General features: G+C 45.8%; 1 protein-coding gene across 7 annotated transcripts in view; it reads left to right on the forward strand.

Moving 5' to 3' along the window:
- Window positions 1–27,076, forward strand: part of HDAC7 (histone deacetylase 7) — a 318,615-nt gene that overhangs the window by 248,318 nt on the left and 43,221 nt on the right. For all 7 annotated transcript variants that reach the window (XM_075591688.1, XM_075591690.1, XM_075591689.1 and 4 more), the window contains 7 exons: window positions 18,583–18,746; window positions 19,193–19,265; window positions 22,843–22,960; window positions 23,209–23,324; window positions 23,753–23,875; window positions 24,014–24,123; window positions 24,615–24,798. In XM_075591688.1, the coding sequence (XP_075447803.1) occupies window positions 18,630–18,746; window positions 19,193–19,265; window positions 22,843–22,960; window positions 23,209–23,324; window positions 23,753–23,875; window positions 24,014–24,123; window positions 24,615–24,798 (841 nt within the window). In that variant the 5' untranslated portion in view covers window positions 18,583–18,629. The remainder of the gene's footprint in view (window positions 1–18,582; window positions 18,747–19,192; window positions 19,266–22,842; window positions 22,961–23,208; window positions 23,325–23,752; window positions 23,876–24,013; window positions 24,124–24,614; window positions 24,799–27,076) is intronic.

Raw genomic sequence — 27,076 nt, forward strand, 5'->3', positions numbered from 1 at the left:
CAATGCATCTGATCTCAGACGCGCTATTAGAGAGGGTTGGGGTTCTTTACAATGCATCTGATCTCAGTCGCGCTCTTAGAGGGATTTGGGGTTCTGCAGAATTTTACAATATAATTATAGGGTTCCTTAACTAAAAAAAAAAGGTTAAAAATCCCTGATCTGTCCACTGCTAAGCATCCAATCTCCAGCTGTGGGAGATCAGACAGCTGGGAGCTGTGCTTTAGGTATTGTTACAGTGCTTTAGTGTAGCATGAATATGGCAGTAGTGTAACTGGAGTCGGGGAATGTACCTTGTTCTGACCTCTCAGGCCTGCATTTTCTGCATTCCTGTCAGCCAAGACCCACAGAGCCTCTGAGCCATAACTTTCAGCTGGTGTATATTCACTCTTCCTTCCCTGTGGTATTTTACCAGCAACAATTTCCGAGAACATTTCAAAGCTCTCTCAGAAAAAGACACTTTTTTTTTCTCCCCCTCTCGTGAAAATGATTTGCTTGCTTATCAGGGACAGTTTTTAATAACATTGGCTCTATATGTCTATATCTATCTTGTGACCTTGGGCAAGACAACGAACACCTTGCATCTGCCACCAAATTAGATTGCATGCTTTAAGAGTACTTGTGACTGCAAAAAAATCATTGCACAGCATTGAATACACTATATCAGCGTTAAAGGAAAAAGATTGTTATGTAGGTCTTTCTTTTTCTCGGTTGTTATACCCGTATGACACGTTAACTGTTTTGTATGATGTTTATCTGTCTCTTATCTTATACAAACCGTTTGAGGTTTATTTTATGTGTACCTTTACATTGCTATATTTATACTGCAGATGTATTTGTATGAAACTGTTTTATATGACCTGTAAGCCTGACTTCAATAGTGGGGAAACTACTTGAGGCCTTAATACGGATTAATATTCAGGAATAACTAATGGGAAAACATTTATTAGTAATAGCATGGATTTATGAAGGATAGATCATGCCAATGGGGACAAATTGGGGGAATCCTTGATGGAGAAGGGTTTAGGAGTGCTTGTAGACAGCAGGCTTAGCAATAGTGCCCAATGTCATGCAGTAGCTGCAAAGGCAAACAAGATCTTATCTTGCATCAAACGGGCAATGGATGGAAGGGAAGTAAACATAATGATGCCCCTTTACAAAGCATTAGTAAGACCACACCTTGAATATGGAGTACAATTTTGGGCGCCACTCCTTAGGAAAGACATTATGGAACTAGAGAGAGTGCAGAGAAGAGCCACCAAATTAATAAAGGGGGATGGACAATCTAACTCACGTGGAGAGATTAGATTTCTTTACATTAGAAAAGAGGCGTCTAAGAGGGGATTGTTACGCTGTGCTCACCACGGACAAGGAGGGACCCCGAAACTGAGGTGAGATGGGTAACAAACTGCACCCACAGCTACGGGGACACGCCTGGAAAGTGGAAAATAGGCGTCTGGAACCGTCTGGGAGTATAAGATAAAGTAAGATACTCGCCAGACGAGAAGGGAGATTCCAGAAGATAGGTGGTACCGAGAGCCTGGGGTCCAGAGCCGGGAGGTAGGTCGGAATCCGCAAACCGAGGTAAAGGGGTCGGGGTGTCCAGAAGGTCAGGATACAGACCAGGGGTGTCCAGAAGGTCAGGATACAGACCAGGGGTAGAAGACCAGAGCGGATCTACAGCCAGGCCGGTTCGGTACGCAAGGGATCACTAAGGAGACCAAAAGAGACAGGAACGGAGGCAGGCACGACCGTGGTTAACACAGGTCATACAAAGCTATGCTCAGCCAAAGAATGAATGGCTGAGCAAGGTATAAGTAGGAGGAAGGACCAATAGGGAAAGAGGGAGTAACGAGGGAGCAGCCCCAGGGAAGATGGAGATTGGAAGGGAGAAACTTACCACAGCTGCGCTGGATATGCAGCTTGTGAGCGGTGCACGCGCATCAGGCGTGTGCGCCGCGTGGGAGAGGCGCGCGCGGCCTCAGCTGGGGGCGGGAACTCCCCCTGAGGGAGGACGTAAAAGTCCTCGGCCGTGCACACGCATGCGCGAATTCAGTAGCCACCGTGGGGAGCGGAGGGGAAGGAAGATCCCGCGGCGGCGACGGGGGAGAGCCGGAGCACAGATAAGTGAGGTCGCGGGAGGAACCCCCTTAGGGAGAGGTGTTCCCCCAGACCTCACAGGGATATGATAACTATATAAAATATATTCGGGGACAGTACAGTAAGCTTTCAAAAGAACTATTCATCCCACGGGCAGTACAAAGGACTCGGGCCATCCCTTAAGGTTGGAGGAAAGGAGATTCCCCATGGAATCTGTGATTGCAGATACAATAGATTTGTTTTAAAAAAAAAAGGTTGGACATCTTTCTTAGAAAGCAAAGGTATACAGGGATATACCAAATAAGTAAACATGGGAGGAATGTTGATCCAGGGAGTAATCCGATAGCCAATTCTTGTAGTCGGGAAGGAATTTATTTTTCCCCTTATGAGATTTCATTGGATATGACTCTTAGTTTTTTTTTTTTTTTGTTTGCCTTCCTCTGAATCAATAAGTAAGTATAGATATAGGATAAAGTATCTTGTCTAAATTTAGCATAGGTTGAACTTGATTGACATACAGTATGTCTTTTTTCAACCTCATCTACTATGTAACTATGGCTATCTATCCATGTCCACAGTATCCATTCTTGAGGTTTTGTACAGCTGTAATTGTCTCTGTATTTTACTTGCTGGGGATGTTGTGGCTAAAAGTCCTGCCCTCTTTCCTTGGATGTTTGGTGTATTAGCCCCTGGCTAGACAGATTAAATACTAACGCATGTTTAGTGCGTGCTGTGGCTGCAGTAAGGAATCCCACATGGCAGGGGATATGTGGACAGCGTTATATCACATTACATTTATATGACATTTTGTTTCTAATTACATTCCTATCATTCCTAATCTTTCTTTTTAGATTGCAAGCTCTTTTTAACAGGGATCTTTAACTTTGGGCTTCCCTATCTCACCCCCCTCCCCAGCATTAGACAAATTCCATCCCCATCTTTGTCATGCCAAACATCTCCCGTCAGCGAAGTACTTGGTTAATTTAGACTGAGATTACTCCTCAAACTCCTGAAGCACTTTCCCCCTCATATGCTCTGTGCTGCACTTGTATTCTCTGAATATCCCATTCTATTTAGAGTGTAAGCTCTAGTGCAAGAACTCCCTAATTCTCATTGTTTAACTTCTTGTTTAATGCACTTGTGAATGTTTGTATATTATCTCCCTGTACTAGCTGTATTCTAATTCTGTGAAGTGCTGTGTACATTGGTGGCGCTAAATAAACCCAGACATACATTCTGTACCAGTATTAAAGACACTTTTATACAACCTTGTCTATTCGTCACGGCACAGGAAGACAACATTCTTCTCTTCCCTGCCAGCGTACGCGTCATCGCGCTTTGTGCACTCACACACGGCCACTGGGGCCTGCCCAATAGAGGGCTATGCTGTGGTGTGTGGAGCGCCTCCACTGGGGACTCTGCCTTACAGACATCGTCGCTATCCAGATGAGTTTACAATCCTATGTTTTTGGTGCCTGAGGCACAAGGAGATTAAGTTCTGTATGAAAGGACTCGGATCACCGTTGAATATACCTCTGCTCTAGAGACCATAAGGACAGCAGCGCATCTTCATCCCTATTTTGCAGCACAGAGCTGCTGCGTGCTGTAAAATGGTTTGCTGGGCATGTTTGTGTCCATCTAGGCAGTTTGTAAAATGGGAATGAAAGGGAAACAAAAACAAAAGCGCACCAAGGATTAATATCACACACGCAGATGATCAATAAAATAAAAACCATCCAATTAAAAACGGAGTACACAATTTAATACAACATATAGTTAAATCACACATATATATATAAATGCAACCCCCACGTTGCACTATGGGCAAAGAGAATCATCAATTATAGCCAACCCTTATATTACACACCCACAGCTGCAGCAAAGTGATGGATTGACAATATCAAAGAGATAGATCCCAGGTACCGTTGAGCTAACCACAGTGATCTCCAGCGCAATCTAAGCCATGCTCGAGTGCCCACGGAACCCGGAAATCTAATGCAGATGAGGAGGTGGAACTGATCGAGAGTGCGCAAAACTGGCACAAAACGTCCGGACCCGTCACTGCAGAGATGGAACTTCTGCCTGGACCCTCTGGAGCACGCCACCCTAGCCACTCAGCAAGCACGTTAGCCCAACGGTACCTGGGATCTATCTCTTTGATATTGTCAATCACTTTGCTGCAGCTGTGGGTGTGTAATATAAGGGTTGGCTATAATTGATGATTCCCTTTGCCCATAGTGCAACGTGGGGGTTGCATTTATATGTATGTGTGATTTTAACTATATGTTGTATTAAATTGTGTACTCAGTTTTTAATTGGATGGTTTTTATTTTATTAATCATCTGTGAGTGTGATATTAATCCTTGGTGCGCTTTTGTTTTTGTTTCTTTGGCATCTCCTTTTGGAGATCCCATATAGGAGCGTTTGGGGAGGTGCTCCATCACTCTTGAGCTGCAAAAGGATTGGGATTTAAAGGAAAGATACAAGACAACCCGAGCACGGAACCTTAAAGTTTTTTGGGAATGAAAGGGCTAAAGGTCCATTGTAAAGTCTACATGACCTAGTCAAGTGCATCTTCACTGCAGGAGGGTCTTGGAGTGTGTTGGTTGGAAATGCACTTCTGGCTCTGGTAGCATTGAAGGAGTTAAGGGAAGTAAAGCACCGGCTCAGTGGGTTGCTTGTGTGAGAGCCTGTGCTTTTGATGCCACTGGGGGAAATCTGAGCTGGACTGGGAGAGGGGGAGGGGGGACAGGATGTATTGTATGTCTTTTTATATAGCTGCAAAAGTGTACTCTGCGCTTCACAAAATACAGTACAGGGAATTATAATAAAATAAGCGCAAGCAAAATCAGACAATAGGAAAGGAAATCCCTTACAATCTAAGGCCTCGGACACGCTTACTGCTGACGTGCTGAGGCTCAGGGAAAGCGGGTGCTTTCCCTGGCCTTGCGGTTGCTTACCGCAAGCGCTCTCAGCAGCCGTCACGGGGCGGTCCGGGGGCGGGCGCGTCACTGGCCGGGGGCGGGCCAGTGACGTCATGGAGCTCACGTGACCGGCCTGTCTCGCCGGCAAGCGGGGGAATTTAAAATTCCCCCAAGACCTGCGTTTCCGCAAGCGCGCGGAAGCGCAGGTGAACCCCTACTAAAGCCGCTCTAATTGCGACTGTAGGGGCTCAGTGCTGAGCGGGAGCGCGCCTCAGCGCGCTTCCGCCAGCAAGCACCTAACATGTCCGGGGCCTAAGGCTTCGGACATGGTGCCGCAGATCGTGTGGACGCTGAGCGAACAGATTGCCTTAAGGCAGTGTTCGCGTCCATGCGGCGGGCGCGCGCGTTGCACAAGAAATCAGTTGAAACTGATTTTTTGGCGTGACAGGCCAGTCACGTGAGCGGTTCGCCCAATGAGGGTGAACAAGCTCTGTGACGCCCTTCGGCATGCCCCCAGGCACGCCCCCACAGCCTGTCTAGTATGACCAGGGATAGCACCCACTTTACCTCAGCATCCTCTGCACGGGAGAAGTCACTATGTCCAGTGGTATAATGGGAGACTTGCAGAGACGGCAGGTGGGGGAATAAGATGGCAGTGCTTGGCCACAATGGGTGGTAGGAGTGACTGTGGGTGTGGGACAATAGACATGAGTGCAGGCTATTGGGATGCTTGATTTGTTGGGTGAGTTTTAAGGTTAGTCAGTATTAAATTAGAAGGTTAACACAATTTACAGGGGAAGACATGGCAGGGAGGCGTAGAAATAGGATGCATGATGGGCACCCCCTGTCAAGCTCATTTATCCTCTGTAATTCTCTGAAACAGTACTTGGTACTCCGAGGCTCCTGCCATCCAAATGAACAAACGTATTAGTCACCGGCTTTCAACCTTCTAAGGCGCGTACCATGGCCAGGGAAAGCACCCGCTTTCCCTCAGCCTCCGCACGGGCGAAGTGTCTATGGACGCAGCCTAAGAACTGAGGAACCCTTTAATATTGTATTGTGACTCTATGGAAACCTACCCCGTATACTATGTATTTTATTATTGGCGTCTATTTGTAAGTGGAAACATATTCGGCCGTGCAGTACAGCGGGGGTACAGAGTGACATCAATGTCATAAACCGGATAACATACAAATAATGATAAAGAAGCCCAAATAGATACAGAATGTGATAAAAGTTAATACCATTGTTGTGGTAAGGCTTATATTTTAGTAATAAACGACTTACTATACTATAAATTTGTAACATTACCTTCCTTTTATTAGATTATGCCATATTTTTATTTAATTTAACATTATTGTCCCTTGAACCGTAAGAATTTTTATTTCATATAGCGCTTTTCCCCCGATGGGACTGAAAGCGCGTCACAATTACAGTATAGTGCGCGGTACGCAGCACATAGGATTGTTACAGACACAGGCCCTGTCCAGATGAGCTTATCATTTGTTTTTACTTTCCGAGGAACAGGGAGATAAAGTGACTTGCCCAAGGTCACAAGGAGCCGACACCGGGAATTGTGCCAGGTTCCCCTGATTCATACTCGGTGCCATTGTTTAGAGACAGTGTCTTTTAGTCACTGAGCTGCTTCTTCTCCTGTCACTCATTTCCCCTGCAATCCACTGATCTAAACCAATGCTGCGTAGATGTACTCTATCAATTAGCAGGTACCTGTACCAGTCTGTACCCAGCCACTGTGCCTGGTCTCCAGGCGCTGCACTGAATAAGAAGCTGCTATATCTAATGTAACAGGCTTGCGCTCCTGCGTGGGAACAGAGCGCTACAGAGTCTGTCCTGCTGCCACTGGCTGCAGCTCGGAACCTGCAGCTAAATAGAGCAGCTTTGGGGGTTTGATGATACAGTGATTACATATAATAAGCTGGTAGGTCTGTAAAAATCAGGGAGAATTTATCGCTACGCAAGCTGTGTAAGTTTATACAAAAATGTTAACATGGTTAAATGTTTTTCGGGTATATAAAACGGCGTAGGTCACAGTATCGATGTAGATTCTACCTCCACGCTGTAAATAGTAGATTGAGAAAGTGACGTGCGTCCGTTTTCGCTTGACATACGCTGCAGAGTTTGTGTGTCCCTCTCCTGTGATCATCGCAATTCCTATAGACACAGACCCAATGAATCCCTGGTAGGAATCGCGCGTGCTGCCCTCATTGATTTTCATGCCCAGCACTTTTAAGAAAAGACCAGTACTGTGGGGATGGGCTCTCTTTGTTAGTATTGTGTTAGAAAGCCACGTGGTTAGTGCCTCCACGCAAAAGACAATGGCAGACCTGGCATGGGTACACCTCGAACTCCATTTTCAAATGCACATTATTTCTTGTTCTTGCAGCAATTTGACAAAACGTTCTGAGCACGTCCTTTCCTTTAAAGGGGAAATCCATGCAATATCTTGCATGTGTTTTTTAATCAGTTTTGTATTAGATGCCCTTTTTAATGAGTTTTAATATACAGGCATACCCCGGTTTAAGGACACTCACTTTAAGTACACTCGCGAGTAAGTACATCTCGCTCAATAGGCAAACGGCAGCTCGCGCATGCGCCTGTCAGCACGTCCTGAACAGCAATATCGGCTCCCTACCTGTACCGAAACTGCGCGCAAGCGGGGAGACTAAAGAGCCTGTTACACATGCGTTATTTACATCAGTTATGCCCGAATGACGATTGCCGTACAGTACATGCATCGGTAAGTGGAAAAAAGGTAGTGCTTCACTTTAAGTACATTTTCGCTTTACATACATGCTCTGGATCCATTGCGTACGTTAATGTGGGGTATGCCTGTACTGATAATCCTTAAAAAAAAAAAAAAAAGTTTTTGTTTTTACAGGTTTTAATTACTTTCCAAGCAGTGCAAGATCTGTGTAACACTTTCCTGTTTGTGATGATTTGTTGCCAATGTTCCCAGCACTTTGAGCTGCGCACTGTAACTATAGATGATGTTACCTTAGTAATAGCAGCTATAGTGTATTTTTATGATTTACACTGACTGCAGGATTGATTTGAAACTGAAAGGCAGCCATTTAGTGAACCCTGGGAAGCAGGATCTTTGCTGATCGATCGGCAGCGTAGGTAATTCGTTTTCAATAAAAGTAATAAAAATCAGGCTGCATATATTAAAACAAAAAAAGTATCGTTTTAAGCTGCTTGGATTGCCTCTTTTTAATGTTGATATTGAAGCAGGGCAAAAGAAAAACCATGTCAATGTTTATTTTTTTATTTCACAGCAGACATAATAGCAGTGGGGTCCATGTGATCGAATGCTTGGTGATGTCCAACTGCACCTTTTTTCCATTACACGCTTGGTATCCTGTGCAAGATTTACTCAATTTACCATACTTCAACACACCTACAGTATTCTCTTGTGGGAACCTCTATTAGATACACATGGGGGGGGGGGGGGATTTCTATATTGTTTGATGCCGCTTTGACTTCAGGTGGGATTTGTTTAGCAAAAACTGCCCAAATGGCCACTTTGGACAATACAGACATATCGCCAAAGAGAGGCTGGGGTTTCAGGTTAGAAACACACCCAATCAGAGGCTGCTTTAACGCTGGTGGGTAAGCTTATCATGCTGTGGCCAAAATATTCCACGCAAACCTTCCGTTTAATAAATGATCAGAATGTATAATGACACACATTTGTGGGCCAGGTTAGGATAGAGCACAGAAAAGGTCGCCGTTTCCTGGATTTCTAAGGAAAAGGAAGGAAAAAAGAGACTGTTATTATTTTCTAAGGATGCTTAGATTTCTTTTTCTTTGAGCAGGATGAGTAATTTTTACAGTTGCTTTAAGGGGGCCAATACCCCGCAGCACCAATGTGAACTAACGGCAGGGATGTATTTAATGGATTAAATGTATGTGACTAAAGCTTTATTTTAACCAGACCGGTATAAGAACTTTGAAACTTTTAGTGTTTTTCATGGTAACGAAAGGCTTTGAAGGGGTTTTTCAATCATTGTCGTGTCTGTTTCAGACTCAACAGGTGACTTTTTAATCCCTACTCGTGTTTTATTGGTAATGTAATTATGATGTAACTATGATCCAAACATACAAAACTGTTGGACAATGCGTTTTTAAGAGACATCAACCTCCTGACAGGAAGTGGAGGGGGCTGCACTTAAGTTACGGTCTCGTTCACCACTTCGACTTTAGTGGAGAACGCAACCTCCCCCTGGTAAACGGGCCAACTCCAGTACGCAAGGGCCACCAACAGGTCAGGTTTTTAGGATATCCCTGCTTCAGCACAAGTGGCTGCCGTTATGACTGAGCCACTGATTGAGGCACCTGTGTTGAAGCAGGGATATCCATAATATGGTGGCCCTTGAGGACTGGTTGACTACCCCTGCACTAGTACAAGGGGGCGCAAACTTTTTTTTCCCCCTGTGCGCCCCCTGCCGGCGGTCACCTCACCCCGAGTACCTCGGCTCCGGCGTCATAACGTCACTTTGCCATAGCAACGTGACATCACATGACCTCGACACAGCGTTGCCATGGCGACGCGTGTGGAGCCAAGGTAAGTAAAGGTTTACAGAGGCCCTGCAGCTCCCCCGGCACTTAATTTAAGTGCCTTCGGGAAGCGCGCGGGGACTCTGTAAACCCCCAGTTTGAACACCGCTGCACTAGTACATCATAGGGCCCCTGATGTGCCATCCTTCATGACTTCAGGGTACGATTTGGGGCACTTCTGTGTCATGTGATTGCTGCTGAAGTGATCGCATGATGTGACTGGTACCTGAATGACAAACTAAAGTGGAGGGAGCTTCACTTCTGTTTTATTTATAAGGTGCCAACACATTCCGCAGCGTAGTACAAAACAAAAGGGATTTCAAGGAGCAATCCAAGTGGAAGGTTTTTTTTAATTATTTTTACATCTGAATGAAGCATGGGTCTCGGCAGCTGACCCCATTCATTTCAGCTCCGGGGACCCCCTGCGTCCTGACATACAGACCTCCTGAAGGGGGTGCCGGCATCTCGGCAAAGTTTAAAGCCCCCACATCCCACATGGGCCAATAGGATGAGGCACCAGATTACGTCACGGCTTCCTATGCGTCGTGGGAGCTTTGAAACGCCGCCATTAAATGAACCCCAGCTACCGATCCGGCATCCTCTACAGAGGTATGTTTCTCCTAAATCAGGGGGTCCCCGGAGCTGAAATTAACGGGGTTCAGCTTCAGAGACCCCGTGCTTCAATTCTATGTAAGAAATGGGGGGAAACAGCCCACTTGTCATGCCACTTTGAAGAATAAAATACATGAAATAATGAAAGGATAGGTAGTAATGCCGCTTCTGAAAGATGCTTACAGTCTTAAGGATATGATTAGAATGACATTTTTGTGGGACTGCTCCTTTAAGTTTTTAGGCTTTGGAATGTATGCAGAAATGCATTATTTAAGTAATAGTCCCTGAAGAACCGGTCATTACTGGCCAATAATGCCCTGGCTGCAAGAGTTGAAGGTCCGAGGCGAAGCTATGTATATTCACACATTGCTGCCCCCTCTGTGTGTACACACACAAACGGCTACACACACAACAGCTCTACACACACAACAGCTCTACACACACACACACACACACACACACACACACGCGCGTGCACACAGCACAAACTACTGCTACATCCAAACTCTGCTGCCATACATATATACTACACAACAGCAACACGCGCAGCAGACGCAGACACACACACACACACACATGCAGCAGACACACACACACACACACACACACTGCAGCAGACACACACACACACACTGCAGCAGACACACACACACTGCAGCAGACACACACAAATTCTGCAGGCGCACACACACACACACGATATACAGAAACTGCAGCTACAAACAAACTCTGCAGACAGACACTAAGGCGTTGGTCGCGCTTCGGCTGGCGGCGCGCGTGGCCGCGGTCCCTGCTGGCTCCTTCCGGCGTGGCTGACTGCGTGCTGTGGCGCGTCAGCCAGCCGGAGCTACAAGGAGCTTGTGGTTTCGGCGAGTGGCGCGTCACGTGACACGCAAGACAACCAATCCGATTTCCTGCCCCCCCCCCAGCTCCGATCCCGCCCCCCTCCCCCGCTCCGATCCCACCCCGTTCCGATTTCCCCCCTCTGCTCCGATTTCCCACCTCTGCTCTGATCCCCCTTCCGATTTCCCCCTCCTCCCCCCCGTGTGTATTTGTGTGCCTCCGAGTGCGGGCCGAGGGGCCGTCCCGCCCCCTCACATCATGGCCACGCCCCCACCCGTTTTGGCCACGCCCCCCGTGCCGGAAAATTCACCGCAGATCGCGGTGCAGTGAATTGCACGCGCCGCCGGCAAGCAAGGCGGCCGTGCGGGCGCGTGCAGCGGGGCCTTAGCCTTAGTTTGCAGCTACAAATCCTCCCTCTCTCCTGAGTGTCCCTGGAACTCTTATTCATGGAGGGAGGGGGAGGAGTTACTGCCTGGCTGCTGCTTCCTGACCAATCCCCTGCCCTGTCTCAGAGCTGTTCTGACAAAGGAAACGCTGATTGGCTAGAAATAAACACTTGGCAAGCTGCCAAAAGTTCCGGCCATTACTGAATGAATAATGCCCGGAATTTTAACCAATCGGAGAGCAGGGATTTCAATGATGCCCGGAATTTTACAGCTTTAGCCTATAATATGATATACAGTAGTGCATCATTTATATTCTTCACAGGAATGTTAAACTTGGGGACACGGTAACTAAGACTGGACCTAGACACAAACATTGGGTGTGGGTCGGTGTGGTGAAGTTCAACTTTATAGACTCTTAATATGAACAGCATAGGAAGCTCGACTGGTATGTTTGTAAGCTGCATGCTATAACATCTCCATTTATACCCATCATGTCTCAGTAATTACGATCACTCATCCGCTGCCGGGGGGCGCAGCAAAGCATTGCTCTGCAAAGAGGAGGGCTGATGGATCTGGGTGGAGCAGGCTCCTCTTTGTAACTTTTGGGAAGTCACGTTTCTCTCTTTTTTTTATTTTTAATTTATTGTGTAGTTGCATGCTGGAGATGTCATTTGTGACACAAATTGCTTTGCAGGGAAATGAAAATGGCTGTTGCCAGCCACACACATTTAAAAACAGAGGCTGTCATGGTAACAGCTGATACAGTGATGTAATAAACAGGGGGGAAAACTTGGAGACCACTAGAGCTTTTGCTTGAAACCCTGACCTTTTGTGTTTGTTTAATATTTCTTGTTCTTAGGGGGTTGGGGAGGAGCTGAGGCTGTTAATGCGTTGCTTCTGCTGCTGTGTGCCAGGAAATCTGACATTTAATCTTTCCTGGATAAATACATCGTACGGACACTCCCTTCAATTTGCATGGGAGTGCCTCTACCTGCACTATCGCAGCTTAATGAATAACCCCCCAAAGAACAGGTCACACAAAGTTGCAGAGGCTGTCCCCTTTAGGAATGTGCTCAGAGATGCAGAAGAACCTTCCTATGAACTATGAACCCGGTCGACCATAATCCTAACTATCAGTAGTCTGATTATTGAGAAATCGCCATGGGGTAATCTCTTCCCCTCTCCTAGTTTCACAATTGCGGGAAGCTGTTACACTGGCACTAAGATGGTCTTCCCAGTAACCCCTTCATGGCTGGAGGCTCAAAGCCGTGTGTAAATGGCCTGTCTGGGACGGAAGGGGTTGATGGGTGAAGATACTTTCTTTTATTTTACCTTGCTTGCATCAGCAGTGGACTTGGAAGTGTCTGTGGCATTCAGAAGAGTTATTGAGCAGCCACTTGATATGCCTGTTATATTGAGCTGTATGAAAGCTCAACCATCCCCTTTTCTCCTATTTTGCATGCCAGAGCTGAATCTAACGAATAGATCTTCAGATACAAGAATTCAGATCGGCAATTCCTGTTCTACATGATACATGCACGATACGAAGCAGTATGGCGTTTTTAATGCGCTATAGTTTTCAGAGTTTAAAATGTAGTCCCTTCTGTGTATATTTATTCGTATAACTCCTGTGAACACAATTTGCAAATCGCTGCAGAAACAATTTCCTTACTTGTATTCCTTGTAATACGTTATCTATGCAAACCCTGTCAGATGTTTAAGCCAATTTATGATTTCATAATTTGTGATTAAGTCATTACTGGTGGAATTTAAATAAAATATATATATATATATATATATATATATATATATATATATATATATATATATATATATATATATATATATATATATATATATATATATATATATATATATATATAATTTATTTTGTTTTTATATATGCAGCATTTGATTACCATTAAAAACAAAAAAAAATGATTTACCGGAGATGCTGATTTCGTTCTGTGATCGATCACAGTTTGCTTTCCCAGGTTCACTAAATGGTTGCCTTTCCGTTTCAATCAATCCTTCAGTCAGGGTAAGGCCGTGCGTATAGTGCCCGCGACGGAGACGGGACACGTGACGTCACCCGTCGCCGCTAGCGAAAGTTTTATTTCGCTTTGCGGCGATGGCGCGGGCGACCAGGCCATTGATTAGTTCAGGGGCTGTCACATGAGGCGACAGCCCCTGAAAAACCAAATATTCCCGGCTGCAAAAAATCGCGTCACCCCGTTGCTTTGTCGCCGTCGCGCTTACTATAAGCGCACGCGGCAACGACAATGCATTTGTTTTCGGGCGACGTCGCCGGCACAATAAGCGTGGCCTAACTTGGCAACCACAATTTACCCTTGTATTACTATGGTGACATTATCTATTGTTACAATTTGCCGCTCAAACTGTTGGGAACATTGGCAACAAATGATCACAAACAGGAAAGTGTTACAAAGATCTTGAACTGCTGGGTAGGTGAGCTACATCCTGCAATAGAAATTAAATGGATGCTCAGTGTATTAAAATGGCATTGAGTTGATTATTTTTTTTAATGTAGTAAGTATTATCTAATACTACAGAACTGATTTATTGAGAGAAAAAAACAATGTAGGATATTCAATGTTTTTGCTCCTTTTTGACTTCAGTGTAATGCATTGCTGCTCTCCCCCATAGAGCAATAAAGTTGAACTGTGGAAAATCTACTAAATCTTGTTAATCCTTTCAAATCTCCAAGAGGCACAATAAACAACGTAACCCCCCCCCCCCCCCCAAAGGTATCCTACTTACTGAGGTGCTTTAATTAATTACAGATGCACAATTTTGTCCCCTTAATGTGGAAATGGTCTAGTTTCCTAATAATTTCATTAAAGGCACACCTTAAACCTCCCTCCACCCACTGTCTGGGCCTGTAGGAACCCACGCCCATGACGTTTCTGCACACATTTGCTGTATGACTCCAGAATTTGTGGGCCGGGAACTGGAAGTTGAGGAATAACTGGTCCTTCAGCTCTCATCTTCCTTTCTATTTCTCATCTATTTTGATTCTGTTCCTGTGTTCCCACAAATATCTTCATAGTCAGTGATTGTTTCCTTTGTTGCCACAGAGTGCCAGAGTATGCAGTGTGTGGGTAATCTGGTGGTGTTACATACTAGATAGCAGTTCTGGAGCTGAATATCTGCTATCGCTCATGAAAAACAATCGTGTATGGGCAAAAGAGGTAGCAAAGACGTAAGGACACTACTACCCTTCCTTTTTTTTTTTTTAAATTTGTTAAACCTGGTTAGAATTGTGACTTTAGGCAAATCACTTTTTTTCCCATGTGCGTGAGGCGCCAAAATAAAATTAACTCTGCAGATTACGGACTCGGGCTGCAAAATTCTATCTACAGTGCTGTGTACACTGTCAGTGCTGTATAATATTATTCTGGGCCCTCAAATTGGCTGCATAAGTTACAAGGTAAACAAGATGCATATCGGTATTTATATTGGAGAAGGGAATAAATATAGTTTATTGGGGGGGGGGGCTTCACGCTGCTTGAATTGTTGTTTTATTTGCTTCACTGTAGTATATATGACTAGGTGCACTGGCAGTGCTGTGCACCATTAAGAACCAATCCTGTCGGCTTATGAGATATCTGGAGTGTGGTAGGAAAATCCGTTTCACTAGATCCCTCTGTGCTATCTTTATACAATCAAGGTGCAGCCTGTAGTAATTCTGTGTTGGGAGCAGAGATCAGCCACTCGCCCCGCCCGGGAGTTCCCACGAGCCACGCCGAGACCTGGCACCCACCCCAGTACTTTTGGCAAGCGTCCCAAGCCGCCGTGACACACACAGATGGGAGGCATTTTCTTCTTTAACCTTTTTAAAAACCATAAAAAGAAAAAAAAAAAAGAAACATTTTGAGGTCTTTGTATATCAGAGCATAACCAAACCATGCTGTCAATGAATAATTTGTGGTAATTATGCACCAATTGGATGTTTATTTGCAAGTGATTGGATTAGATAATTATTTTTTTTAGCAGTTGTTTAATAAAACTTCTGCAATAAGGTGTGTGTGTGTGTGTGTGTGTGTGTGTGTATTTATATATTATTCCTTTGCAATATATAAGCATTCATAAACACTTGTAACATACAGTTGCATTTCCCCTCAGTAACTCCCCCCGACCTTCCGCAGAGAACAGGGAACTTCCTTCCTGTGCTAAAGACATTGTTAGAGATGAAGGTGGGTTGGAATTCCCAGTGTTTGAGTCAGTCTGAACAGCTTTCCCAGCCCTGACATTTGGGAGGTCGTCTGCATATAAATATATCGCAATTGTGATTCCCCATTCCTCCTAACCAGGGTATACAGCACACATTCTATTTCCGATGCAAGCCCCTCATTGGTGCAATCCTGGGTACATACGTCTGGTGGACTTGCTTGCGTGATATACTCACGAGATTGCAATTCCTGCCACCGGTGCATACCAGGACACAGACTGCTTTTATCTATGTAGAATATTAATAAGGAAGGTTTAGACTGAGCACTCGCATGGACTTGTATAAAGGTGTATTTATTATTAAAAAGGGTCAACCATTTTGAATAACAAATGCACCTTTTTACACGTCCACGCGGGGGTGCCTTCAACATTCCTTATTGGTCTTGCTTCTCAGCCTTGCAAAGTCTCCTGTGCTTTTGCATATGTTATCTTCATATTTACATGACACTAAGGAGTTAAATCAGGTATAATGTTGCCCAAAGGTCTGGGCAGGAGGTCACTGGTTGAAAAATCTTCCCTTTGTAGATTAAGGCATCACTTCCCTCTATTAAAATGTGCAATCCCATTTAGGAACAAACTGAGCCAATTAACAAATATGCCCAATGGGTAATGCACAGGTGATGTAATTTCTAAAACAAATCAGACTTGTATAATTAATTTTACAATCACTATTGATAGTCTGGAAAATGTTTTCCGTTTTGGCTGCAACAGACTGTAAATGATAGAGGCGACTGTCGGTGTCGTTAATCAGATGAATGCAAGCCTCTAGTATGTCCAGGGCGGGTAAGGAAAGAGCACACGGATGAGGCTGAGATGGTGGACGAAAAGTCACCGAAAACGTCATGTCGAAATGTTTGCTATAACATTGTCAGGATAAACTGTAAATCAAAATGCCACTTGTGCATGTGTGTGTTTCAGGTCTGCAAACCTGTCTTTCCCCATTATTGGTTGGCAAACAGTGTTTCCACTGCAGCAAGGGACTCTGGGTAATGACATGCAAATGTGCTCAGTGTCATTCTTTACTTCATTTTAACATTGATCCCTATAAGCATATGCCAGCCGCATTACACAGTTCTTCAGCACGGCCTGGGTTAGGCTTTGGTCCCGCTGCATCCGGGGTGCGCGTGGCCGCGTGCACGTTCCTCACCAGCAGGGGTATCCCCCCCCCTCGCTGCACGGCTCACAACGCGCTGTGACGCGTCAGCCGCCTGGGGATGCAAGAAAATTGCTATCCCGAGCGGTGACGCCATGGTGCGCTGATGAGCCTATCAGCGGCAGGGGCGGGAGCTGTCAGAGAGCTTCCTCCACGTGTGTGTGTGTGTGTGTGTGTGTGTGTGTACACCGGGGGGAGGGATCAGCACGGAGTGGGGGAGGAGGGGGGGAACTGCTTACCTTTCAGCATGCAGCAGCTCCTTCCTGCAGCCCAGGAGACTGACCCCAGCTGCAGCCATCCAGGGGAGGGGGGGGGGGGGTGGTATCGGATGGGAGCAGCAGAGGGCATGTGGAGGGGGGGAGTATTACGCAGAGCAGCAGAGGGCATGTGGGGGGTCCCTCCTGCAGCCCGGGAGACCCCCGCTGCAGCCCTCCGCTCAAACCACGCCCCTGTTTCAATCCCACTTGACCATAGCAATAATGACATTACCAGTATATGGAATGAGTGGGGGAGATTGCAGCCAATAACGTGTGCAAATCTCATATTCACAAGTTTCAATCCCAGCTCAAACAATTCCTTCTATCCCTCCAAAGTAGCACAAATAACGATCAATTATATAGCAGTGTTTAACCTGGTGCGTTTAATTCTTGTTATGAGCAAGCTGATTAGTTTGATTATATGACTCGCCAACACCCAGATTTTCTCAAATGTGTTGCGTCTTCGCTCACCTTGGGGCACGCTCATTTAGACTTAGTACAGTTTAATAAATAGGGGGTTACATTTTATAAGGAATATGGCTAAACATGACCGCTCCTTAGTTTCCTGAAACCTACATTTGTTACAACAGCTCCGTGCTAACTCGGTCACAGAATTTCTGGGGAGATGGAGTTAAATCCAGACTGTTGGCACTGCAGGAAAAGGATACAGGTGATAGTGTGCGCTTATGTCACAGTTGCAGTATAAAATAATAATCAACTTAATGCAAACAAACTGGAATGGAAATACCTCTTAAACCTTCCAGTGCCGGAGGCAAAGCCCGGGTATTGCTGGCCCAAGTCAGTCTGAGTAAGGGAGGCATGTCCCTTCACCGTTCGTATGGTTTAGTTAAAGGAATGTCCCATTTATTTGTATTTGAAAATGCTTTGCACTGTGGTTGTAGGTGTACAGAATACATTGGTAATAGTTGTGCCATTGTTTACCCCTCCTTTTTTGTTGTTGTTTTTTTTGCCTTTAGGTATTTCACAGTGGTGACAAATTCTGGGCAGTTTTTGCAGGTTATATATAGCCAGAGAAAAGTGTGCACTCTCCAAACATGCAGCAACACACCTAACAGGTTTCTGCGAAAGGAGGCAGGCCGCCATTGTTATTGCAATAACCAATAACTTGCAGGACATGTACTAGCATTTACACATCGGAGGGTTTGTGGTTCAAATCAGATCTCCATGGGAGTAATGAAGCTCCTAAAGCATCTTGTTGTACAGCTCTTCTAATATAATTCTGTGTTCCTGTGTCACATTTTGAATGAGCGTACCCAATGAAACATAGGTCTATTCTGTGCAGAAGAAAAAGGTGTCTGGTTCCTCTGGGTCACAGGTCTGTTCTATCCATGTGTCACACTGCCCCAATATGGTAACACTTGGAGCCTGTATGACTTTGCAGTGAACTAAACACACTCGATGACCCACTAGCTCCGTCACTGTATTACTGTATTCATGGCATGTTGCTCTTTGTCTTGCAGTGGATGTGAGTGTCCCAGTGAGCGTACTCCAGACTCAATCTACCCACATGGATTTTCACCTTGTTCACCGCCTCGGTCAGCGCTCGGACACAGCGCTCCTCCAATCGCCACAGCAGCTCTTCCCAACCATCTCCCAGCACCAGCAAGTGGAACACAAGATGAGAGTATGTTTTTGACCTTTTTTGGAGTTGGATTATCATATGGGGGAGACTAACCCGATTTCAAGCACCCTTTACAAGGGCCCACATTGCAGAATCTTTAACACTACGGGTTTTATCAATCCATGTGTATAAATGTTGGGGTCTAGATCAGTTTTGGGCTTATACAGCTGGATACACCGGGCATTACAAATCCTAAAGGAGTCCTGCCAACTCCCCATTAATAGAAAGCACACTCACAAGCCATCCCTTCATGCGCATTGCCTTGCTGGATCCCCTATTTACACACGTCACACTTGAACAGGAAAAGCGACCTGCACTAATCTCCAGACACTGGCATGGCCTTCCTTCAGGTGACACGCAGACATGAACACTTTACAAGTATAATAGTTATTGAGTTATCAAGACCTCAAGCTACTAAATACTCTTCTCTGTTCTTTATCCGACAACAGTTGAGCATGGAGTCGGCCTGTCGAAATGCAGACCATGGACGGCAGCTGCTGAACAAGGATAAAAGCAAATGCAGTAAGAATAACACCACCCTTTGTGTGTTTGCATCATTTCCTTCCACTGGCTCATAATATAATGTTCAGTGTCCTGGGTTGTACATGAAGGGGGCAGTGGTGGGGCGTGGGATGGTTTGCCACAACTATTAAATGGTTCAGGAGGTGTGGGGTCGGTTCAGAGTCCTGTTTTAGTAGCTCCATGTTAATGCATTGTGATGTATTTTACTTAAATCTGACTGCTGTACTAGGACAAAATCTGTGTTAATAAAGAAAGTGCTGGGGTTTTTTTTTTTTTAACGAAAGGGTATCCAACTGCAATACACTGGAGTTCTAGCTTTCCTAAATGTGGTGCATTGTGTCTGCTGAAAACGCCATCCGGGTAAACAGAGGCAGACAAAAGTTGGAAGCCAATATGGGCTCTTATCAGGGAAACAATAATATTGAATGACATTGGGAAATTACACACACTTCTCTCACCAGCTACAACGTTTTCAGGGCCCTATTTAATATGCTGCGAAATCTACTGTAGCTTAGGGGTGTGCAAACGGAGGGGCACCTCCCCCCTAAATTTTCTAGGGAGCCGTCATTGCACCGGCACTTCCATAGTATCTTACATTTAATTGGCACATGATCGGACTTCATTTCACCACTGCTTGATGGAGGGGACCTACTAACTGCGCGGATGAAAAGTGGGGCGCGACGTAAAAAGTTTGCGCACCCCTGTGCTGGCTCATTTTGTAGTCTTGCCGAGCAGAGGACCAATCTTCCTGCACAAAGGGGAAGCTGCTTCACAGCATATAGGATCGGGGCCTTACATTCGTGCTCAAGCACTTCCACACTGCAGGCTACAATGATGAAGGATGAATTTACGACATCAAGAAGCAACATGGATAGGATAGAAATAATGACGTGCTGATTGTTGTTTCAAGTCTCTGCTTCAGCAGTGATTTTTGTGTTCGTCAGCTGGCTGGTTCAGAAAAATGTATTGTTTTCCTTTGGCACTATGGCGAAGCGTACAGGTTTGGACGTGGCCATTGTTACATATGTGCAGTTTTATAGAAGTGCACCTGAGGATTACATTTCATGAAAAGGAGTTATATGTATGCTGACCATTTTAAGGTTTTGGGTACAAGGAGACAGTCTTAGGCCCATATTTACTAAGTGGTGCTATGTCACCTTATTATATAGTCTGTACGGTATGTTCCAACGCGGGAAAGTGTCTTATGGCAAAGCACCACTTAGTAAATATTGGCCTCAACGCTTACTGGATATGACCGAATCTACTTAGGCAGCCTGCTTGGTAGCGCTAAATGGTCAATAATAATGATCTTATTAAACGTCTATAGTATTCTCCTAATCCGGGATCATGGATGAGCTAAAATGTAGAGCCTTTTATCCACCGGTGTGTGCAGCATGGTGATTTTTTTTTAAAAGCATTTTGTAGCTTGGAACAACTTTTTTCTGTGTAATACAAGTGCGCCCTCTGCTGACCGTTTCTAACCCTACATATAAGACTACGTCCATACTGCTTTCGTCCGAGCGGAGGCGTGCGCCTGCGTGACGTCACCCGTGTGAAGCGGGTACGGTTTCTGGCCATGCTAGACGCGTCGTGGGGGGGGGGGGGGGGCGCGTGTCTAGGGGCATCACAGAGCTGGTTTTCCCTCATTGGGTGAACCGCTCACGTGACCTACCCGTCACGCCGAGAAATCCGGTACAACTGATTTCTCGAGCAACGCGCGCCTCCTCCTGCTGTCGCCCCCACGCGGTCTATGGGTGCGATCAATGCCTTCAGGCAATCGGATCGCGCCCTGCGCGGATGCCTCCGCTCGGTCTGCGGCTGCATGGACGTCGCCTAACGCGGCAGCGGATGTGCAGATGCCTCCCTCACACAGGGGAGTAAAGTTACCACACGGTGCCAAACAGTATTCATGTGTGTAAGATGAAAGATGTAAGGAGTCTGGCTACCTATTGATAACCATGGATCATAGCACTTTGCCCATCCTTGGGTTCTCGTTGGGGACAGAGGGTGGCAAAGAGGTCTTAACCTGACATTTAAGAGTACTACTTTGCTGTGTATAGGAAGCAGGGGTCTCAGGAGCCGGATTACATTAATTTCAGCTCCAGTGACCCCTTTTGTTCCCAAGGTACATACTGGGGAAAGTGCCGTAGGGGAAACAAAATGGAGATTTTTTTTTTAATCCACTGCATCACGCGGGCCAAAAGGAAGCTGTAATGTTATCTTTCGTGGCTTCCTATTGGCCTGCGTTAGGTGTGGAATTTAAACCAAGTACCCTTGCCCCCTTCCCCGGTATGCATCTCGGGAAGCAGGAGGCCTGAAATGAACGTGGATCAGCTCCGGGACCCCCTGCTTGCTATACAGTGCATGTGAAAAATAAAATGTATGGAGCCCAGAGGAAACTGCCGCTGTGACACTCATGTAAAACAGGCCCGAGTTCCCCTCACTAGCCAAACACATGATGCGTTTATGGCCGTAACAGTACTGTGCAATGCTGAGGCAACATGTGCACACAGTTTCAATGTCTGTCAGAAGGAATAACCACACTGGCTGTCATGTTGTTGGCCCATGCACATCTGTATGTTACTTTCTGTACTGGTAAAGAATAACAGAAAGCAAAGGGTACTGTGCAAAAACAAACCAGACAGATGAATGCCGCTGGCCAGGCTTTGAGAGATCAGATGACTATAAACCAATGTGTAAGGGCATGAAGATAGTTGTCAAGAAATGTGTATTAGGTGCCAAAAGGGAACAAGGTTTCTGTCTTCCCAGCAACCTGTTATTTGTTGGTATATTTGACTCCTAATACACGTCCTTTACCTTCTGCTTGTATTTGTGCTTTCTCTTTGTATAAGTGGTATTAGTCACGTCATTTGACATTGTAGATCAGTTGTGTGTGGGCCTGAGTTCTGACAAGTTGGTGTACTCGTTGGGGGACATTTTGGGGGAAGCAGTTGGAGGCATCAAAAACTTGCCTATTAAACCTTCCTTCCACCTGCAATAGGGAGTGACCCTCGGGCCGAACGTCCCCTTGGGTATATCTAGCTAAACAACTTCCATGGATCTTTTTGAAGTGAAGTTCTTCGTGGAAGTCGCCTATACCTATCCGTGGGGGAGAGGCGGAAAGTAAACAATAGGGAGCAAAAGCAATGCAAGAGAGGTAGAGAAAGATGTTCTTATCTCGTGAGCATCAGAATGAATCAAACATTTTTTTAATTGTTTTATTTATTTTCCCAAACGTGTTCGCAAACCCCTCAGTATCTCACTAATCTGAAGGTCACACTGTAGGTTATGGAGGAGTTTGTGCTGCTATTCTGCAAAGGGATAGATGGGTACATTGGTGTTGTGTCTGTGTGAATAAGAGCACAGGTTAATGCTCCTGATGAGGTCCACCGACTGAGAGGAACAGGACAGGTCTTATTCTGCATCTTGTTCCGTGTGATGAGTGCAGCCTGAAGTACATAACCTACCTGCCCCATTCATAGTCTGCACCACCAGTGATTGGCAGTAGGGCCTGGGTGTGATTGTACAGCAATCTGTAAGCCAGCATTCACTTAAGTGTTTGTTTTTGTGTGTCTAGATGCCATGGCAAGCCCTGAAGTAAAGCAGAAGCTGGTAGAGATGATTCGGAACAAACAGCTAATTGCACCAGATCGTAACAATGTCATCAATCTCAACAATGCCACCATGCCTTACAGGTGACCAGCTCCCTTTGTGCACAGGAAGAGTTAGGTTATCGTCAGATAACCCTACTCCAGACACTGTTACTTGGCAGAAAACTATTTGTAACTTTGTATTACCTAACCGCTAATCCTGATAGCACATTATCTGACACGTTCGTCTGTTGCATTTCTCCTTGTTGCTTAAGGGTCACTCAGTGGTCCCATATGTCTCCGTGTGAAGGAATTGTCATGAGAACATAACATCATTTTTCGTCCCTTTCCAGGCCTCTTGAGCACATTGAACAAGAAGCCCCTCCCCCTCCTATCGTATGCAACTTTCTTCCTCAGGTCTCTGCCAGCACCCGAGACCCTCCTGAGCATTTCCCCCTCCGGAAGACAGGTACCCAGTAATCTAGGGCAGATGAGCCTTGTTTCTAAGTAGAAGGTTCAATATTGAGTCAAAGGGTAACTGAGCATACCTATTTATGACCAGAATTCACAGAGCTACTGGTTGTTGGTTCCATTTAGGACAATTAAAAAAGAAAAAAATATCTATATATCTATATCACTAAATTGTAGAAATGTCACTAACCTTATAGCCACACATACATTTTACAGGTGACTATGCACACATCATGTGCTTAGTGACCTCCCCCTCTTCCCCCCCAGCCCCCCTCCGCGGTGACTCCAAAAAGATAACGCGGCATAGAGACCTGTATGTGGTATTGTCTAATGGCATAATGGCAGCCCACGACTTGAAGTAGTTGCATATAATAAGCTTTTGGTGAGTAATACAGAATTGAGCACCTCACTGTTTCACCCCTGCAGCCTCCGAGCCCATTCTGAAGGTGCGCTACAAACCCAAGAAGTCAGGAGACCGGAGGAAGAACCCGCTTACCCGCAAGGAGAGCGCACCCCCTGCAGTCAGAAGGAGAGCCCCGGAGATGCAGGGTGGGTGTATTACAATTGAGGGGAAACCCAGGTCTCGGCGTGCGCTGTGAGCTGAGATGGTCATGACTCACTATTGCTAGGGGAAGGTTACTAAACACTGTTGCTGCCAGAGCAAACCCTGTTTTTGTTTCCCTGCAGACTCGTCTCCAAGCAGCAGCAGTACCCCAGTTTCTGGCTGCAGCTCCCCAAATGACAGTATCCCAGCTGAGAATGGGAGCCTTTCCTCCATCCCCGGGGCTGCCTCTGAGGTAGGGAGAACTCGTTCATGACGTGTCTTGTAGTAACATACAGCAACATTGCTGTATCTTGCTGTGCTGAGAAGGCAAAGCAGTGGCGCTAGGACTCTTGGGCTACGTCCATGGTGATCGCGCACACGACGGCGCCATCAAAATGCCGTGCCTCTGAGGCAGGCCATAGAACGTGCGCGCGAAAATTACATGATCATATTCTTTCTACTCTTTCTTTTCTGATCTGGTCCCTTTGGAAAAGCATTGAAGAGCTCTGAGCTACAGTACATACAGTTCTAGACTACAAAAGCCTGTCACGATGGGATTGTAGTCTGGTATGATTTGGCTCTGCTCCTGTGACCACCACTATCATTAGTAGTTGACCCCCACGATACAGATGAACCTGTCCAAACTCCAGCCAAGATAAAAGGCCGCTCTGTATATAAGTAGGTTGATTTAAGGATGTCTCGTCTCTTCCATTTCTTGAACTTGCTTCCCCCGGTCTCGTGCAGGGAGACATGGAGCGGAGGACCATGCCGGGTTTGGTTCATAGAGTCCCTCTTCTAGCCACTCATCCCACGGTCTACATGTCACCGGGGCTTGAGGCCCACGACGGCAGCAATCATCTGGCACATCGTCTGCAGCCTCTCATTATTCTGGAGCCCTCGGGGACACACGGGACCCAACTGGTGGCAGGTATGTACTATTCAAGGACGGAGAGCATGCTATCCTTCAATGGATGAAATTCATGAAATGTATATCTAGTGACTTAGTGTTATCATATTTCGTGTGTGTGTGTGTGTGTGTGTGTTCTCCGCATGTGTATTTATAATTGATATTTAAAAAAAAACAAAAACAAATTGTTCACATTGAGGGAGGAATCTAATCTGTTACACTAAAGTTTCAAGTCTCAACCTTGCAACTTTGCCCTCTACATATATGATTGATTTATAGGCTAAAGCAGTAAAATTCCAGGCATTATTGAAATCCCTGCTCTCTGATTGGATAAAATTCCGGGCATTATTCATTCAGTAATGCCCAGAAATTTTGGCAGCTTGCCAAGTTTTTATTTCCAGCCAATCAGCGTTTCCTTTTGTCAGAAAAGCTCTGAGGCAGGGCAGGGGATTGGTCAGGAGGCAGGAACAGCTGAGACAGGGCAGGGGATTGGTCAGGAAGCAGCAGCAGGCTGTGACTCCTCCTCCCTCCATGAACAGAGCTGACAGACTCAGTTGAGTTAAGGAGGGAGAGAGTGTGTGTAGCTGCAAAGTAAGTGTCTGTCTGCAGTTAGTGTGTGTCGGTGCCAGTGCAGCAGCAGTGTGTGTCGGTGCCAGTGCAGCAGCAGCGTGTGTGTCGGCGGCAGCAGTGTGGCAGCAGTGTGTGTGTGTGTCAGCAGCAGCAGTGTCAGTGTAGCAACAGTGTGTGTGTGTCGGCAGCAGCTGTATGTGTCGGTCCCAGTGCGTGTGTGTCTGCAGCAGCAGTGTGGCAGAATCAGTGTGTGTGGCAGCAGCAGCATCAATGTGTGTGTGTCAGTGTGGCAGCAGCTGTGTGTGGCAGTGAAGCAGCAGTGTGTGTGTGTCAGTGTGGCAGCAGCTGTGTGTGTCAGTGTAGCAGCAGTGTGTGTGTGTCAGTCAGTGTCGGTGTATCTGCAGCAGCACCAGCAGTGTGTGCGTCCGCAGCACCAGCAGTGTGTGCGTCCGCAGCACCAGCAGTGTGTGCGTCCGCAGCACCAGCAGTGTGTGCGTCCGCAGCACCAGCAGTGTGTGCGTCCGCAGCACCAGCAGTGTGTGTACACAAAGGGGGCGGCAGTGTGTGGAAATAGATAGCTGCAGTGCAAGTGTTTATAGATGTGGTTTAATGTATTTATAATTTTATTTTAATAAAAAAAAATCTATAAAACTATACAAAAGTGTCTATTTATGAAAAAAGCCTACATTTAGCCTATAATAGTAATAATCCCCTCAGAACAGGGCATTACTGGCCAATAATACCCTGGCTGGGTTAAAGTCCCTCGGCTTCGCCTCAGGCCTTCAACTCTTTCAGCCAGGGCATTATTGGCCAGTAATGCCCTGTTCTGAGGGGATTATTACTTAAATATGACTTGAATGTAATGAGAAAGATATAGTTGACACTGATCCATAACATTGTTCTGAAATCTGTCTACATGGAAATAGCGCTGTAAAAAGTAGAGCAACTCGGGGGACAATGTGTTCCTGCTTCTAGGAGCTTTCAAGATGTTCTTTTTATTACCAGAATCCCATAAAAATGTAATGGACTTGTCCAAGGTCACCGTATGTAGATACGTCTTATTGTGGACCTCCAAAAACGGTGTGATCATTATTTAACAAGTTAGAAATGAGAAGATCGTTGCCTGCTTATCCCAGCCCTTCTCAGACACTGCATTTTCTTAGCATGCCAATGACTTTCTGGCAGTAGCTAATTTTTTCATTTGTCCTGTACTTTTTGTACTTCCAGTTGCTAAATGTAGGTATTTTACTGGAGCACAATGGAATATCTGTTGTTGAACCTTTTTTTTGTAACGTTTTGAAGCCCTCTTTCTGGTGCTGGGATCAGCTGAAAATCCCACCCAATCTCTGCATGAAAAGCTGAAGACTCTGCACAACCTATTCCATATAACCGCACCTCCGCTACCCTTAAATAACAGCCATCTTTACCTGACCCAGGCCCTAATGTTCCAGCACTTTCTCCAAATAAAATGTTTTCCTTTCTTTTGCTTTGTCTCATCAGCAACACCTTTGCAGGCGGCCATTTTTATTTCCCAAAAGAGCTGCGATAACGCAGATCAGTATTTCCGGAGTTGGATTTCTCCCGGTGATCAGACACGGGAGAGCGCACTTTAAATCAAGACTTTCCGCCTGGGCTCTAGGGATTTGTTTCCATTGGCCTGGACTTTCATAGCTTTCTCCCAGGATCCCCTCTGTCCTACAGTATGACCACATGTTCAGCAGATTGCCAA

Source organism: Ascaphus truei, chromosome 3, assembly GCF_040206685.1.
Source record: "Ascaphus truei isolate aAscTru1 chromosome 3, aAscTru1.hap1, whole genome shotgun sequence".
Classification (NCBI taxonomy): Eukaryota; Metazoa; Chordata; class Amphibia; order Anura; family Ascaphidae; genus Ascaphus; species Ascaphus truei.